The sequence below is a fragment of the Mauremys reevesii genome, linkage group 3 (genome assembly GCF_016161935.1).
Source record: "Mauremys reevesii isolate NIE-2019 linkage group 3, ASM1616193v1, whole genome shotgun sequence".
In the NCBI taxonomy this organism is placed as follows: Eukaryota; Metazoa; Chordata; order Testudines; family Geoemydidae; genus Mauremys; species Mauremys reevesii.
In genome coordinates, this window is record NC_052625.1 from 192,953,196 (window position 1) to 192,969,584 (window position 16,389).

Sequence of the window (16,389 nt, forward strand, 5' to 3'; positions counted from 1 at the left end):
CACCTTTCAGATATCTCGACTTGCCTATCCCTCCTTTTAGTTGTTGCTTAGCTAAACTGGACAAATTCTACTAAGGGATTTTTGAAGGGCACCTATCACCCTTTGTAAATGTACATTAATGCTGGCAACAGAAGGGAAAAGTAGATGTAAAGGGAACGGAGATGAGTGGAGAGAAATGGAAGGAGAAATTTGAGAGGTGAGGAAAGGACAGAGTAACGGGTATAAGGAGACTGATGCAGAGGGCAGTTTGAAAAGAAAAGGATAGCCACAAGATAAAAAGGTCAGGTACAAGACAGTATACAATTTACTAAATGTCCTGAAGTAGCTATCAAGGAGACACCTTCATATTCTTAATGGCCCACCTAATCTCAGAGCAGAAACCTGTGTTAAAAAGTAAACCTGGGCCTCCATTAGTTATGTATTAGAGTAACAACGAGGATGAGAAAAGGAAGACTAAAATATGGTATTTATATATTCTGTCTGTCTCAGGAAGTTTCCTTTTGCCTGTGGTAGCAGCAGGAAGGAGGAACCATGTTGCAGTAAGCTTAAAGAGGTGCACAAACTGAATTACTTCACATACTGTGAAGGATGCCAGCCTGTCTCCCATGGTCGAGTCACATGCTAGGTACTGAAGTTTAAGAGACCCATCTGTATCCAGAGAGAGCAATATTTCATCAAGACTTGGGAGAAACAGAGCCCAAGGCTGCACCTGTTGCTTGTGGTACATTATGGAAGTACTGGGATGATCCATAGAACTGTTTCTTTGCTTTAAGACTGTTAACTCTTTGGGACAGACTGTTGTTACACCTCAGTAAAGTGCAAAGTGTAATATAGTGCTATCACAATACAAATAACAAAGGGAGCTCTCTCCATTTCTTCCTTACATCTTTTCTTTCTTGTTGGCTTAATATTGGGACTAGAGTGTGGTTACTTGATGCAAGCCTGTAGGAATGGCTACAGGTATTGACAACATCCTAGCCAAATTGATGAAATTCAGATGAGAAATAGTGTACTCATCAAGATGTACTCACCAAGATCTGCAACAAGATCTGGCAGACTGGTGAGTGGCCCTCAACGCAGACACAGTCACTAATCATCACTGTGCCAAAGAAAGGTAACCTGCAATTGTACCACAGAACAGATTTTCAACCTCCATGTTCTACGTGAGAAGTACTTACTACACCAGCAGGACATCTGACACGTCTTTATTGACTTCAAGAAGGCGTTTGACAGACTATGGCATGAAGCTCTTGGACAACCATGAAGAAGTACAATGTTGGTCGTAAGCTTATGCTTACCATTAAACAAACGTATGCCAAGGTCAGCAGTGCAGTTCTCGTCAATGGCACAATAGGAGAGTGGTTTTGCACCGCTCCTGGAGTCTGGCAAGGTTGCCTTCTTTTGCCCACACTGTTCAACATCTACTTGGAGTGCATAATACTGATGCCCTTGGAGATCATATATGCACAGTCGGCATTAGGGGGTGAACAATCTCAAATCTTCAGTTTGCTGATGACATTGACAGGCTGGCAGGCAGTGAAGATGAACTTGCCAACATTGTGAAATGATTGGATGAAACCCCCGCAAAATACAGCATGGAAATCAGTGCACAGAAAACCAAGCTGATGACAAACAAATGTGACAGGATCAGCTCACATATCACTGTCAGTGGACAAGAGCTAGAGACAGTGAAACAGTTCAAGTATTGGGGGCAATCATCACTGATGAAGGATCCAAGGCAGAAATTCTGGCAAGAACTGCACAAACAACAGTAGCAGTGGCAAAGTTAAAACCAATTTGGAGAAATAAGAACATCTCCTTGGAATCCAAACAAACTGCTGCACGCATTGGTCATCTCCATTTTTCTGTGTGCGTACAAGACATAGACCCTTATGGCAGAACTTGAACGGAAAATACAGGTAGTAGAGATGAGATACTTCCGTAAAATCCTGGGCATCTCCTGCTTCGACCACGTCACTAATGAAGAGGTCTGCAACATCATCACCCAATGTGCTGGGTCATATGAAGACCTCCTGACGACCGTGAAGAAGCGCAAGCTTAAGTGGTACGGCCATGTAAAAAGATGTTCTGGCCTATCCAAGATCATCCTCCAAGGGACAGTACGGGGGAAGAGAAGAAGAGGTAGACAGAAGAAGAGATGGATTGACAACATAAAACATAAAAGAGTCGACTGGAATGGACTTCACGGAGATTCAAGCACTGACACACAATCATCAGGGGTGGGGACAATTGGCTGATTGCTCATCAGTGATGGTGCCCCAATGACCAATGCAGTTATGGGAGTGATGATGACGACGACGACTTGATGCAAGAGGTTTTATTTACCTTTGTATAATATTACCTATAATGGGTGAATCCTGACCCCATGGAAGTCAATGGGCGTTTGATGGGCTTCAAGGCAGTCAAAATTTCACCTATTCTTTACCAGTTTTAATTGTAAATGAATTGTTTATCAAGGACCTGTTTTCCAGTTATGTGGGCTTTTAAGACTTCATCTAGCAAAAAGAGTACTACAGTGCCAAAAAAGAGCTCTAATTTTCATACATCTGATGGATCAAAGAAAAGGTTGAAGGCTGTGACATTTTGCCAAAGAGACCAGAAGGTTCAATTAACCTCAGGTGGTTGTGATAGAGAAAGCAGGCTACTGAGAACACCTATCACCTACCTAAATCTGGAGCTTTACATTATAGCAGGGTCATGAGCAAGTTGGGACAAAGCATATAATAAAATAGAAAACAATTGTCAGTCAGAAAAATGGCAGTCAGCAATGTATCTAGCAATAGTTGGTGAATTTTGGTAGTGAAAGTGTCCAGTGGTCTGGCATATACTATTTCCGTTTGTCTGAAGAACCACACGGCACAGCAAAAAAAAGAGAGGTGAATGAAGAAGTGAATTCATCTCCTGAAGTTGCCAGTGTTTAGCAGTTCAAAGTATTAGCTACACTGTAATTATATGAAATGAGGAAATCCAACATTCATACCATAGCAAGAAGCGATAGACAGCTGTTTGCACAGTCTTTCACCCTGTTAAGACTAAACTTCATCCCCACAAAAGATTAGAAGGCAATCATCATAAAACCCAGAATATTAAGACTTCAACCACGAAAATATACGAGTTTAAAGTATGGAGAAACAAATGGTACACTGCAAATCACTGGAAATGAAATCAGAGGAAGGTTTACATCTTATGGGAGGTAATTACACTCAATTTTTAAAACACAATATATTATAGTTTTATAGTACAAGAAGCCAAGAGGGTAAATTATAAAGACTTGTTTCCAAGACTTAACATACAAAAATTAAAAAATACAAAACAAAAAACCATCAGTGTGCATAGCAGACTTGAAAATCAGATGATATTTTGTGTGCGCAAAGATGCAGTAAAGCCATCCACCCCAGCCACATCAGAAATGTGATCAATATTAAATGTAATCCCATTGCAAAAAAACTGTATTTGGGGCCTCACCTGACAGGTTAAATAATTGTGTGTAAATATCTGTACACTTTATGAAATCCCATAATTTTTTAAAAATGCATTTAAAGGTAAATACTTCTTGTCTGCTAGCTAAGGAAAATCTGTATCCAAAACAAACAGAAAAGCATTTTAAAATAAAAACCAAATTTTAGTATATACAACTTCAAATGAAAATTAACTCTGAGCTGCTAAAAAGAAAAGGCTACGTGCATGTACTGGTATGACACACAGTGCTTGGATTTCCTTATATAATGTTATCTTACCAAAATGGAGAAGGGTAGGGTAATTTCCTGACACGTAAGAAGGGAAACATGGCAAACAGGATAGGAAACAAAATCTGGAAAGAAAAGTCAAGGAGAGGAATGTCTAGAAAAAAGATTTTGAACCAAAAAAAAAATTATTTTACAAAGCAGGAAAAAGAAACATTTGTAGAAGGAACAGAATTGTTTCACATGTTCAGCATATTAGCATTACCTATATTATTATACCTTCAGGTCTCAAACACACAGCATCACTCTTTGTTTTCAGTCTGTTGCATTCTTGGTTTAACTCTCTCTAATCAAAGGGGGAAACTTTTACTGTCCTTTTCAAATAAATCATCAACAAGTGGTGTTCAGAAGTCTTCACAAATATGATAGCTGAAGTATTTATTGGTGAGCTAATAGCAACCGGCATGATTTTCAGGGGTGTTGAACAGCAGCATACCATTGAGGCCAGTACCTCTGAAAAATCGGGCCCAACAAATATTGATCATTTAAGTAATTATTCTGAGACCCTAAACTACCAGAAACAAGACTGGTTAAAATGGCTACAAACCAGTTAGAGAGAGAGAAGGAAGATTAGTGATAAAACTTCATCCTCTGTGCATTCACTTCAGTGAAATCACACCAATAAGTTGTGATAACGCACTAACTAGAAAAGCAAAGCTTGGGTCATCTGACCTCAAGACAGGACATCACTTAGGGCTGTGAAGGCATATGTTGCATTTTCTATTTACCATGACTTTTATAAGATTAACAAAATAATCTAAAAATTGCCACAGACAAGTGAAGTGTTTGACATTACACAGCCCCAGTTTTTGTAGCATTAATAGGTATTTCCATAGCAGTGAAGTACATACTGAAATTTTCAGTGGTGTGGTTTATAGGTTTCACTGGCATGAGTTGGGATGACTGCATTACATGCTAGCAGTAAAGCCATGAATGAATTATGCAGGTCATTCCAAGCAACCATGGACAAAATCATTATGCCACACTTTGCCACCAGGCACTCTGCCTGTTACACGTTACCTATTTTATGGAGGTTTGAGAAAGTTTGGAAAATATTTATTGGGACTAATTTTCCTACTCCTGTCAAGTATCTTAATTAATATGAGTTCAAACATACTGGGCTATGAAAGTGCAGAGATGAATCTTGCCTGTTGTAGGGTTTCAGAAAGGGGGTATTTCCCCCCTGGTGAGACAATTCTCCTCTTCTGAAATGTGCAAACAGTTTGTGGCACTTTATTTATTTATTTATTTATTATTAGGCAGCTTTTTGAAGTTGCTCAGAAATTTACAGTGTTAGAGGTATTTCCACAGGGTTCAGTAGGTAGAAAGCAGATGATGTGGATCAAACCAAGGTACCTAATAAATTTATCACATTGTTTTGCGATTTGGCATACAGCGAACACATCTACATATAAGATCTTTAAGGGGACATACCAAACTTTGAGTTAAACATATCTATTTATCTTAGGTAAAACTGACAAGCCTTAAGAATCAGTGTATGTGCATTTACAATATAAGATCCTGATCTTGCAACTGACTCCATGCAAGCAGTTGCCCTGAGTTCATAGTGAGGCAGTTGAAGGATTGGGACCTACCTTCATTTCAGGCTGATACAATATCACTTTTGAATGCTTGTTTCATATGAGACATTGGTGATTTAATACTACCTAGGAGAAGTCTTTCAAATTATGTTTTTACTCTATTCTTATTCAAAATACGCAATTAAATTTAAAAAAATCTTGTGCTTTGATTTCAATATGTAAGCACAAAATGCCTACACTCCAGCCTGTGGGTAGCCTTGATAGATAATTAAGGATATCAAGATAAAATTAGCAGTAGCAAACAATCTCTCTGCAGTCCACAAAAATTAGAATTTCTTCAGCTCCCACAAAACTAGTTATGCCAAATAAAAATCCACAGATCCTTGCCCAAATCCCGTCACCCATCCCATTTGGGTTTTATAGATCAGAATCAATTTCTTAAACTCCATCCAGAAACCAACAGGCAACCAATACAAATCCCAGAGCACTGGTGTCATGTGCTCACCACTTTCTGCCCCAACTTCAGTATCCACATGCAGATCCCCACAGGGTGCATTGGAATTGCCTAAACTTCAAGCAACAGAATCCTGGAGGCCTGTAACATAGTCCAGGCCTTAGAAAAAGGGTTACAACTTCCTTCCCACATGGGAGGGAATAGAGCCATTCTGCTCAATTCTGTTATATAGCTGCCTAACAATGGCAAGGAGTCTAACAGGATTCGCAAAGTGAATGCTCAGCTGACACAAGACGGGGACACACCTTCAATCAATGGGTGACAATCTTTGCCATATTGTCCAATTGCTTCCCCAAACATAACATGACGACCTCTGTTTCACCTGGCCGCAGCCTGCCCACTCTTACCAGAGCTGCAATCACTACCATACATGGAGAAAGATAATTGCTCCCTATTAGTTGGATGAAAGGGAAGGATAGATTCAATGTCATCAGCACACTGAATGCATATCAATCTGTACCCAGTCTTCCAAGCAAGCTCAAATATGCACAAAAAGTAATAAATGAAACCACACATGACAGAACCATGATGGCACAAAGCCAGCCACCCAAAACTACACTTTTAGTTCTCTCTCAAGGGAAACATGCACCCACACTAAAGAATAAACATCCATGAAATAAAAAGGCATGTCCCACCATTATCAACCCTAACCACAAATCACTAACATTCAACAGCCCCTTTCTCCAAATCATCATCAGTCCACTCTCTTCCCTAAAACCCCACAAAATAGATGAGCCTTGCAGTGCTCACTGAAAGTCATCAAACACCTGCCCTGATGTACTAGTAAGATGGGGAGCATATTGAAGATCTGTCATGGAGGGGATCCTACACCAATGGCCTCTCTCTGAAATCAGGGCACTGTAAGCTTGAGTGCTTCTCCTGACCTACAAGGTCCTATGTCAAAACCTTAAAGCTATATCTAATACACAGCCAATGGCATCAGTGTACAGGACCTGACTGAGTGCAGTGAATTACTCTAGTCTCAGGGTGACAAAGGCAAGGATAACTGTAGGGTAGGTCTACATCTGAACAAAAGCATCACATTCTCCTCGCCTAAAGATGACAGAAAGACATGCTGTTGGCCACACCTGCTACCTGACCATGTAGGAACAGCACAAGATCTAATGCAACCCCCAAACAGGGAACCTGAGAACAGGTTTCAGGTACACTTTTAAAGCAAAGGGGCTAGTATCTCAGTCATTTCATCTCCCAACCTACTAACATTAGTTCATTCTTGCCTGAAAAAAAGCTTTGTTCAGTTTACGCTTATCGAAGTCCCAATCTTAACCAGATACTGATTAAGTCACTTCACTGTCCCAATCCAAATAAAACTTTTAAGCGATGCCACATCATCTATTCTCTATATGCACCACACTTAACATAGAAAAAGAACTATTTTAAAAATAATTTGGAACATATTAAGTATTTTTGTGGGTACTACTTGCAATATTCTTAGGGTGCCTTATTATAGACTAAGTTCAACTGTTCAACGTTCAGAGGGAGAATGACTGACTAATATAAGTAATCCACTAAAAATATTGGAACTATTTTTTCTATACAGAAGTCATGATTTCAAAGTCACATCTCAGAATCCAGCAGGCACAGAAGCAAGTGCTGCACATCCTAACGGGAAACTGGAAGCCTCCCCTTTTCAGTGAAGAAAGCTCCCATGTATAGCCTGTAGAGCCATGAGATAATGACCCTTAAACTTGTAGTCCAAAATTGAACATTCTCCACTCCACACCTTAGTTCAGTGCAATTTGGGTGGGACGTTGCACATTTTGGAAATGGAGTAATTATTTCTTTTACACATCTCTAAAGGGTTATGTCCAAGTTGTCACCCTGGGTTGAGACCACATGGGTTTAATGCACTAGAAAATTTCACATTTAGAGGCCAGTGTTAAAAATAGGTGTAAGTCAGATGTACAGAAGATTTGTTTGTTCTCAAAACTAGCCCCCCTCATGAAGGTTTGCACAAGATCACAAAAGTCACCATCCAGTTTAACAGAACAGGCAACCTCTGAATAGGAGGCACACGCAGGATTGAGATCACAGTGATGTTATTGACAAGGAAGGAATATATTAGTAGCAGTTATGTGGGGAGAGCTTGCATAGCATCTGTCCAGAAAGTTGTTGGTTCTGGACAATACTTAAAGTTCTCATTAGACAGGGGTAGAACTGTAAGTCAGATGTCAGATTAAGATCAAAGTGCATCTAGCAAGAGTTAGTTCATTTTCATGAGCACAAAATACTCAAATTTAAAACTGTAAAGCACTGAGGGAGCTAGCCACAAAAGTTGTCAACTAGACTCCACAAAACTATAAATGAATTTCATGAACAGTAGTAAAAATATTTAAATAGGTTCATTAAAAGTTATTCTATGTGCAAAAACAACAGGAAGGTGCACAGAAAATAACAAAGAAAAAAAGAATCTTTTTATAAAGGTCAGGGAGGTCAGGCAATGACAAAAATATCCTTTTAATTGAAAAAAGGAAGCCATTATACAAGTGTTCATTTTTTCTAGCTAACCCAATACAAAGTAAGGCCTTATCAGTTCTATGCATATTAGCCTGATAAATACTGTACATTATTTTTCCCAGTTACACAAAAGAGCTATCAGCAGTAACTATTTAAAAAATTTTATTCCCTACCTAACACATGTAACTGCTCTGGCACTAAATATTAACATGTGCATACTCCAATAAAAGTTTATTCTAATACCATGAGGGTATCCCAGTCTAAATAGAAAAGGCTCTGAAAAGCTCTCCAGTACAGTATTTTCATTTGTTTTTCATCTTACCTGGTTCTTTAGAGCTCTTTACTGCAACTGAATCTACCTCTACTGATTTTGGTCTAAGCGGTAAATGTTCAGAATCTAACTTTGGTTTTATTAGTGGCTCAATTTCAGATTTTGGTCGAAGGGAAACCACTTCCCCATTAGATCTGTAAAGAAATAAACAGGCAGTCTGAATTTGAAACCGGTCATAATTCAAAAACATATTAAGAGTTAAAATCAGAGAGGAAAATGTCAGTGTTGCCTTTTCTTTAAGAATTTAGATTTAAAAATTATTTCACAGACTGACTCTCACACCAAGACAGACAAATAAAATCAATGTTGTGCTATTCATAAACATATTTACTTCTGTTAGGACTCTTATGGCCAAAAATCTGCCCTCCAGATATGTGCAGGGTTTTCAGTGGGAGTTCCACATACATACTTCAAGACATCATTTGGTAATATTTTATCACTGCTTAGGCACACTGTATGAACAAATCTAACCCTTTGCACAAAAATGCTATAGTACAATGCAACAAAACAAAAGACAAGAACACTGAACACTACCTTCAACAATATCTCCACGTCAGAAACATTCAGAGGTGAGGTATGAAGAGTTTGTTACCCTCATTTTTTTTCCATTAAAAACATTCTTATTGGACTAGAATGAGTGGTTACATTTTGTTAAATATCCTGTATAGATGGTCCTTATCCTAACATTGGATAGTCTCTCAACACCCTTTATTACAGTTCTGACAGTGAAAGACTCCTAGATTTTCCTGCATCCTAGAACCAAAAGTAAAGAGATGAGCCATTCCTTTGCAGCTCTTCCAGTTGCATCTTGCAGCTGAAGGTAAAAGTTACTTTGCTTAGGAAGCTGTGTGAATTGAACAGTTTGACAGGTTAAATGTTGGTTACTAGTTCCCTTTCCTCTAAAATGTGTAATACTAATTTCCCCATTTCTCTACATGAGGATTATTACTGCAGCAGGGTTGCCTTCTCTTCTCCCATCCACTCAGGATAGTGTCAAATATTGAGCAGCTGTGGATGTTTTCAGTCATAAGAATGTTAAAATTCTCTGGCCACAATTTATTATTTGTCAATACATATATATCCCCTTTGGAATTCTGACCAATACCAACTTTTACCCAAATTGAAAAACATTTCTGTTTTATACTTCTCTACTTATAAAACAATAAATCTTGAAGTCTGCTGAAATATTAAGTCAATACCTAGCCAAGAATGGGTGGCCCTCTGGAGATTAACAGTATAGAACTGCACTCTTGGATTGCACATGCATTCACTGCATGAAAGCCAGAGTGCTCAAAGTAGTAACCATTGGGAACCCAGTATCAGGGGGTAGCCATGTTAGTCTATATCCACAAAAACAAGGAGTCCGGTGGCACCTTAAAGACTAAGATTTATTTGGGCATAAGCTTTCGTGGGTAAAAAACCTCACTTCTTCAGATGCATCATGCAGAAGTGAGGTTTTTTACTACTTTAAATAAATAAATCTCATGTTGCTAGGTGCCTGCCTGTTGTTTGTTTTGTTTCATTGAATCTCTCTATGCAGTCTCAGGGAATCAAACCTTCAGTGTGAGGTTATGTACAGAGCTGTGGCCTACACGTCTTTTAGTTTCTTCCATTTAGAACCTACAGCACAGAAGGATGGTGAATGGGTATCTACTCAAAGATCCAATTATTAAAACTGGCTAGTAACCTCTCTTCAAAATCCCCATTCTTGAGAGATTAGCTGCTACTGTGAGGAGTCAGGTTTGAAGAGAACTAGTTAAACAATGACTGTAGGACTGCTGTCCTGAACTGAGCATCAGTTCCCCTGAAAAAAAAAATAATAAAATACAATAGTGCAGTGCAGCATGGTGTGGTTATACCAGTCCCAGGGCCCATTTATCTTATCTATATTTACAGTGGCATGTTGAGTACAGTACAGACACGACCAGAGCATACATAAAGCAGCAGGAGCTGAGCTCACTAGCTGTCTGTGTGTGTAACTGTCACTGAAATGCTCTGACAGAAATGCTCCTGAACCAGTGGGAAGACCACCAGAAAGCTCCCAGCCACTCCCCAGCACTGCACACAGGCACTGCAGCTCTAGCAAGGGGGGGCACAGCGGGGCAAGGGGAGACAGCAGGACTGAGAGACTTTTTTGCTGCCTGCCCTGCTTTTCTGCTCCTGCTGCTGGGAAAACCTTTCTCATGGAACACTACACTGCTAAAAATAGCAGTGTAGACATGAGAGGCACTGCTTGGGCGTGCAGACAGCTATGTAGGTTATATACCTTAGGGCACTTTACTTGCCTAAGCTGTGCCTCACTATCTACACTGTTTATACCCGTGCTAGTTGGGTGTGCAGTGTCTGTATTCCGCATGCCACCATAAGTGTAGATATATCTTCAGGAGAGATGCAGGAGACAGCCCCTCTTCTGGAAGACTTAAAGTTGTTCAAAAAAGATCACAAGACTTTTTGGTTTGGTTACAATGGGACAGTATTTTTTCCTCACACTCTCCTTACACTGCAAAAAGAGCTGATTTGTTTTTATTCAAACTGACAAAAAATGTCACCTCATCAGGCAGAGACCAGGCATGGAAAAATTTCAGTCTGAACAAATAAAACTTCAGAAAGTTGTCAGTGACTAAAATCAGGGGATCAGAATAGAAGCTAAATTAAACTTTAATACTAGTGGTTAGAAATCAGGATTAGAACAGAGGCTGATATGCAACTTCAGCAATAGTGGTTGCTGTTACTCTGCTATAATATGAACTACGAAGGGAAGACAGAGAGAATTTAAATCCACTCAGGCAGTTGAAAAGAACTGAGGAATCTTGGAGTTTCAGATCCTTATATGACCTCACTCACATGTTCCCAATGGCCACTACTTTTCTATAGGACAATGACTTCAACAGCGAGGGCGCGCTCCAGGAGTGGGGAGTTATACTGACAATACTTAAGTAAGAAATTTGGTCATTTACATAGTGATGTGTGGCTCTCTCCAATGTGGTAATTAATTTCTTAAGTGTAACGCCCACAGGCTCCTCTACCCAGCACAGCACAGAACACCACTAGTGACTCATTTTCTGTGGCCATAAACTTACACAGAATGCAGCAGCTTTAAAACTTGCACTGCAGTTTAATGATTCAGAGGTCCATAATTCCCACACAGAACACAGGTCACGGTGCAAGGTTCCTTCTTATCTGATTCAAGTAAAATGTCACTTGACAATTAGAAAATTAACAAAAGGTAAAGCTGATCACCACCCCGAGCACAGATAAGTATAGGGCACTGTGTATACTTATAACATTTTCACCTTCAGATTAATTAAGGTTTAATAGTTTAGCAATGAAGCACATGCAAGCATAAACCAACGCAATCTATTTACTACACTGGGTTAAAATTAAATAAAAATATACTCACTTGGACACAGGTGATGGTAAAACTGGTTTATCTGGTCGTTTTGGATGCAGAAACCCAGTTTTAAATACATTAGTAGTCTTGCTTGGAGGAACAGGCTTTTTGGGTGGTACTTGGGGAGCTACTGGCTTAGAAGGCTTCTGATCCAGAGCTGCTTTTTCATCTTACAAAATAAGGCACAAAAACATTTTTATATACATCAGAGTAATTTATCTAGGACACTTTGGCATTTCATCATAGTGGCCGCTATCAGAAATGATTTCCCTGAAGATTTGATGCCGCATCACTTTGAGACATGCACATTTCCACTTTTTACTTTTATCTAAACATACAAACTATACACCTGGACACAATAAATATGGTTAGCATAAACACTTAATGCAACTTCTTCAGTGATATTCCTGGTAATAGGTCAGTGATTCATTAGTGCACTGCAGACAACAGCTTAGTCACACACACACACACACACACACACGAATTCCTGCTGTATGTCTAATGCCTTCCCCTCACATCAATTCATTACATCTACTACTAAAGATATAGATGTTTATCACTGTTTCTTTTACACATCCAGAGAGCAGGAGTGATCTCTGGATGATGAATTCCTTGTGCATTTAGATTCAAATTCTGTACATTAAGGGTCTTGTCTTCCTACATGCACACTGGTGGTACTAACTGAATATAAAACAAATGTATGAAAGTTAAACAGGACAACTAAACTTCCATTGTTTCATCGCCAAATGCTCCATTTGCTCAGATTTTGTCAATTAATGAGGGAAAACACACATTGTAATACTTAGTACTTTATGGAGTACTTATATCTTCAAACCACTAATCCTCAACGTTCCTGTGAAATTAGGTAAGCATTATTCCCTCTCTGTAGATGGCAAAAGAGGCAGACATACAGGGTGTTTTCACACTGCAGTTGGAAGTGTAACTGCAGCTTGTGCAGAGATACTCGAGCTAGTTTTAACCTCGCTAGCTCGGGTACCAGTGGTAGTGAAGCCACTGCATCGCAGGCTTGAGCACAGGATTGCAAGCCGAGTAATTACCCTAGACAGGCTTGTACAGCATACACTGAAGCCTGTGCTGCTGCAGCTTCACTGCTATCAGTACCTGAGCAAGTGAGATTAAAGCTAGCTCAGGTATATCTACAGGAGCTGTATTCAAACCCCATGAATGCAGTTTAGACACACCTTAAGTCACTTGTTGAAACCTATACACAGGATTAAAGTTAGGAGTTCTCGATTCACTGCACAAGGCTAAATCACAGTGGTTTGGTAGAGCAGAGGAACATCTCTTGCTTTATATACAAGTGGTCAGAAATTCAAATCCTATATATAAATCTGAGGAAATAGGCTCCAGTGGTTAAGGTACTAGCCTAAGATTTGGGAGACTCAGGTTCAATTCCCTGCTGTGCCACAGACTCTGTGAGACCTTTGGCAAGTCACTTAGCTTCTCTGTGCCTCAGTTCCCCAGCTATAAAATGGGGATAGTAGCACTTAGTAACAGTAGTACCTTAACAGGGATGTGTGAGGATAAACACATAGAAGACTGAAGTGTTTAGGTGAGATACCACCTATGACAGAATCTACTATAAATACTGACTTATTGCAAATTCTGAAGGCCTGAGATACTACAATTCAAAGATATGAAGTATACCAGTAAATTAGTGAAAAGGCTCAATTTATTGGAATCATATTTCCAGCACCGCTTTTTTGGTACTGAGTTGGAGCAACTGATATAATGGGACAATACACAATTTTGCCATGTGGTGCTGCTAAATGATAAATACACAATTATGAGATTTAGTGTTGTGTAAAAAGTCTTGTTCATTGATGTGTCTTTTTCTGGTCTATGCATACCGGTTGGCAGAACAATTTTAAACTTTAAAAATTACAAATATATGTGATACGAGTGGAGAAAGACAGCACAAGTTCTACAACGCTGTGTTCAGCCAATACCAGTCACCAAACTGGATCAATAATTTTAACATTAAAAAAGAAACTTGATAAATAAATACGAATTACAGTCAACTATTCTGACATTTTTATTTTTATTATGTGATATTCCTCAATGTTTAGAACGCTGTCATCTGAACTTTTTTCCACAAAACAAAACCTAAATATGAAGGCTGTCACACACCAAGGAAAAAAAAATCATTACTAAATATACTTTGTTTACCACAGATCACCACACCATAGGGGTCAGTCACTTTTGTCATACAAAGTTATAGCACTCTGTACTCTAACCACTATTCTGGTCTTAATAAACAATGAAAAAGATACTAAAAGTTGACTAAAAGTTAATGCTACATAATGGAAAGGAAAATACCATACTGATAACTTTTTGCTCATAGTAAATGTAACCAATGTCATTAAACGTCCTTTCAATAGTTGTATAAAAATACTGCTTATATAAAAGAGCAGCTAACCAATTCTTGTCCAATTAAGGACAGACTTGGGCTATAACAGCCTAATTAGTCTCATAAGGTTTATAATTTCATATTAATATTAGCTAATAATTTTAACAGGACTAATTCTGCCGCAATTTAATATTTTATTAAAATGATTAGCAGTATTTGTACATGTTTTCAGGAGAGGTAGAAAATGCAAATATAATGGAAGTTTATTTAAAGCAAAACATCACTACTATTTATCTTTACAGATTTTAAGGCTAGAAGGGACCATTATGATAATCTAGTCTGAACTCCAGCATAACACAGGCCTTAGAATTTCACCCATTTTAGAAAGTTCAACAGAAAGGCACAGCTCTGCACTTCACTTTCCATTTTTAAAAACGCAGATTTTCTCAGAATTTGATGTTACACATAATTTGCTTCTTGACCTATTATTCTGCAGCTAGTAGTTTGTTTAATTTAATAGTGTTAACAACAGTATTAACTTAAACAGAATCAAAACAAATTATTCATTTTTCCAGATTTATTTTAGCAGCCAAATAGACCAAATTCAGCCCTGGTTGTCAATCTATTGACTTCAATTAGTTGGAAAAGGAAGAATGTGATCCAATGAAGAAAAAAAATAATTTGTTCTCTAATAATATTCAGACGCAAGATGGCTCACTAAAGAATATATGTAGTTTACATAGCAGGTTATTCAAAATTTGTGCAGAAAGGCCAAAACTCAAATGGAGCTGGCTTACTCTTAATCATGCATTTGAAAATGCTGTCCTGAACACATTCTATAGCCAAGGTTCATTGGCTGTATTACAAAGTATCTTTATATAATATGGCCAAACTGTTATAACAATAGCATTTTTTCTTTCCAGTCCTATGAAGCGGATAAACTTTGAGAAAGAAATGTTAATTTGTCAGAAGTTTTCTCTTTATCATAATTAAAGCAAATTCTGTATGGACTGTTAGTTCCTTGGTCAATTTTTCTAAATACAAAGAGAGCATTTTAGAAACATTACATTTGGTTCAGACCATTAAAAAAAAATTTTTTTTAAGAGACAGTTGTGAGGCTTTCAAGTCGTGAAATGTAGTGAGAGTAAATTAGCAAACTTCTCTACAAATAGTGAAAATGGAAACACTGAAAGATAAAATCTGCACGAAGACTGAATGGTTTAGGATAGGAAATTTTCACTTCTAAAAGTCTAGAATCACAATATCTCCTCTACAAATTAATAACATTAGTACGATGTTGTAGATACACTTTTAGCATTTTTTCCAAACAAAACTTTCAATTGAAGCCATTCACATGTTTGGTTTTCATTCTCTCTATAAGCGCAGTAACTGGCATTTCCAAAATATTTATTTTAATAAATGTCCATTGTTATCCAGAATTACATCACCACATTTATTACAAAACTGCATTTAAGCAAATTATTAAAACTGCAAGTAGGTCATTATAAACTGTCATACTGACTACAATGTCAAGACTAAGAAAATGACTCAGCAAAAGCAATTAAGTGTTATCATAATGTACAATATGTAGATTTAAATGCAGACACACACTAATCTAAAAACCTTAACATACTTGCACAGTTTTTGCTATCATAATTGTTTCTAACAACAATAAGTAATAACTTTTTCCATACAGGTATTTTATTTACTTAAAGTAACTAAATATTGTTTAGTTCTTTTACGTGATCTCAGTTTAATTTCAAGGTGAAGAAAACTGGTCTCACCTTTTTCTTCAGGTCTAGAAGAAGGAAACTTCTTCTCTCCTATTGGAAGTTCAGGCTTAGGAGCTGAATATAAAAACAAAACCGGATACATTTCTCAAGCAACTATAATTATCCTAGTCATTCACTAAAAATATAACCTATGATTATTTGTATTTATACTGTTCCTTCTAGCTAAGGATCGTAATATAGTGTATAACCATTCATCTAAACTCAAA

At 38.0% G+C, this 16,389-nt stretch overlaps 1 protein-coding gene across 2 annotated transcripts in view; it reads right to left on the reverse strand.

Annotated features, from left to right (window-relative positions):
• Positions 1-16,389, reverse strand: part of LOC120401824 (CD2 associated protein) — a 125,724-nt gene that overhangs the window by 14,477 nt on the left and 94,858 nt on the right. For both annotated transcript variants that reach the window (XM_039532063.1, XM_039532064.1), the window contains exons 11-13: positions 16,175-16,237; positions 12,029-12,188; positions 8,620-8,762 (exon numbers count right to left, since the gene is read on the reverse strand). In XM_039532063.1, the coding sequence (XP_039387997.1) occupies positions 8,620-8,762; positions 12,029-12,188; positions 16,175-16,237 (366 nt within the window). The remainder of the gene's footprint in view (positions 1-8,619; positions 8,763-12,028; positions 12,189-16,174; positions 16,238-16,389) is intronic.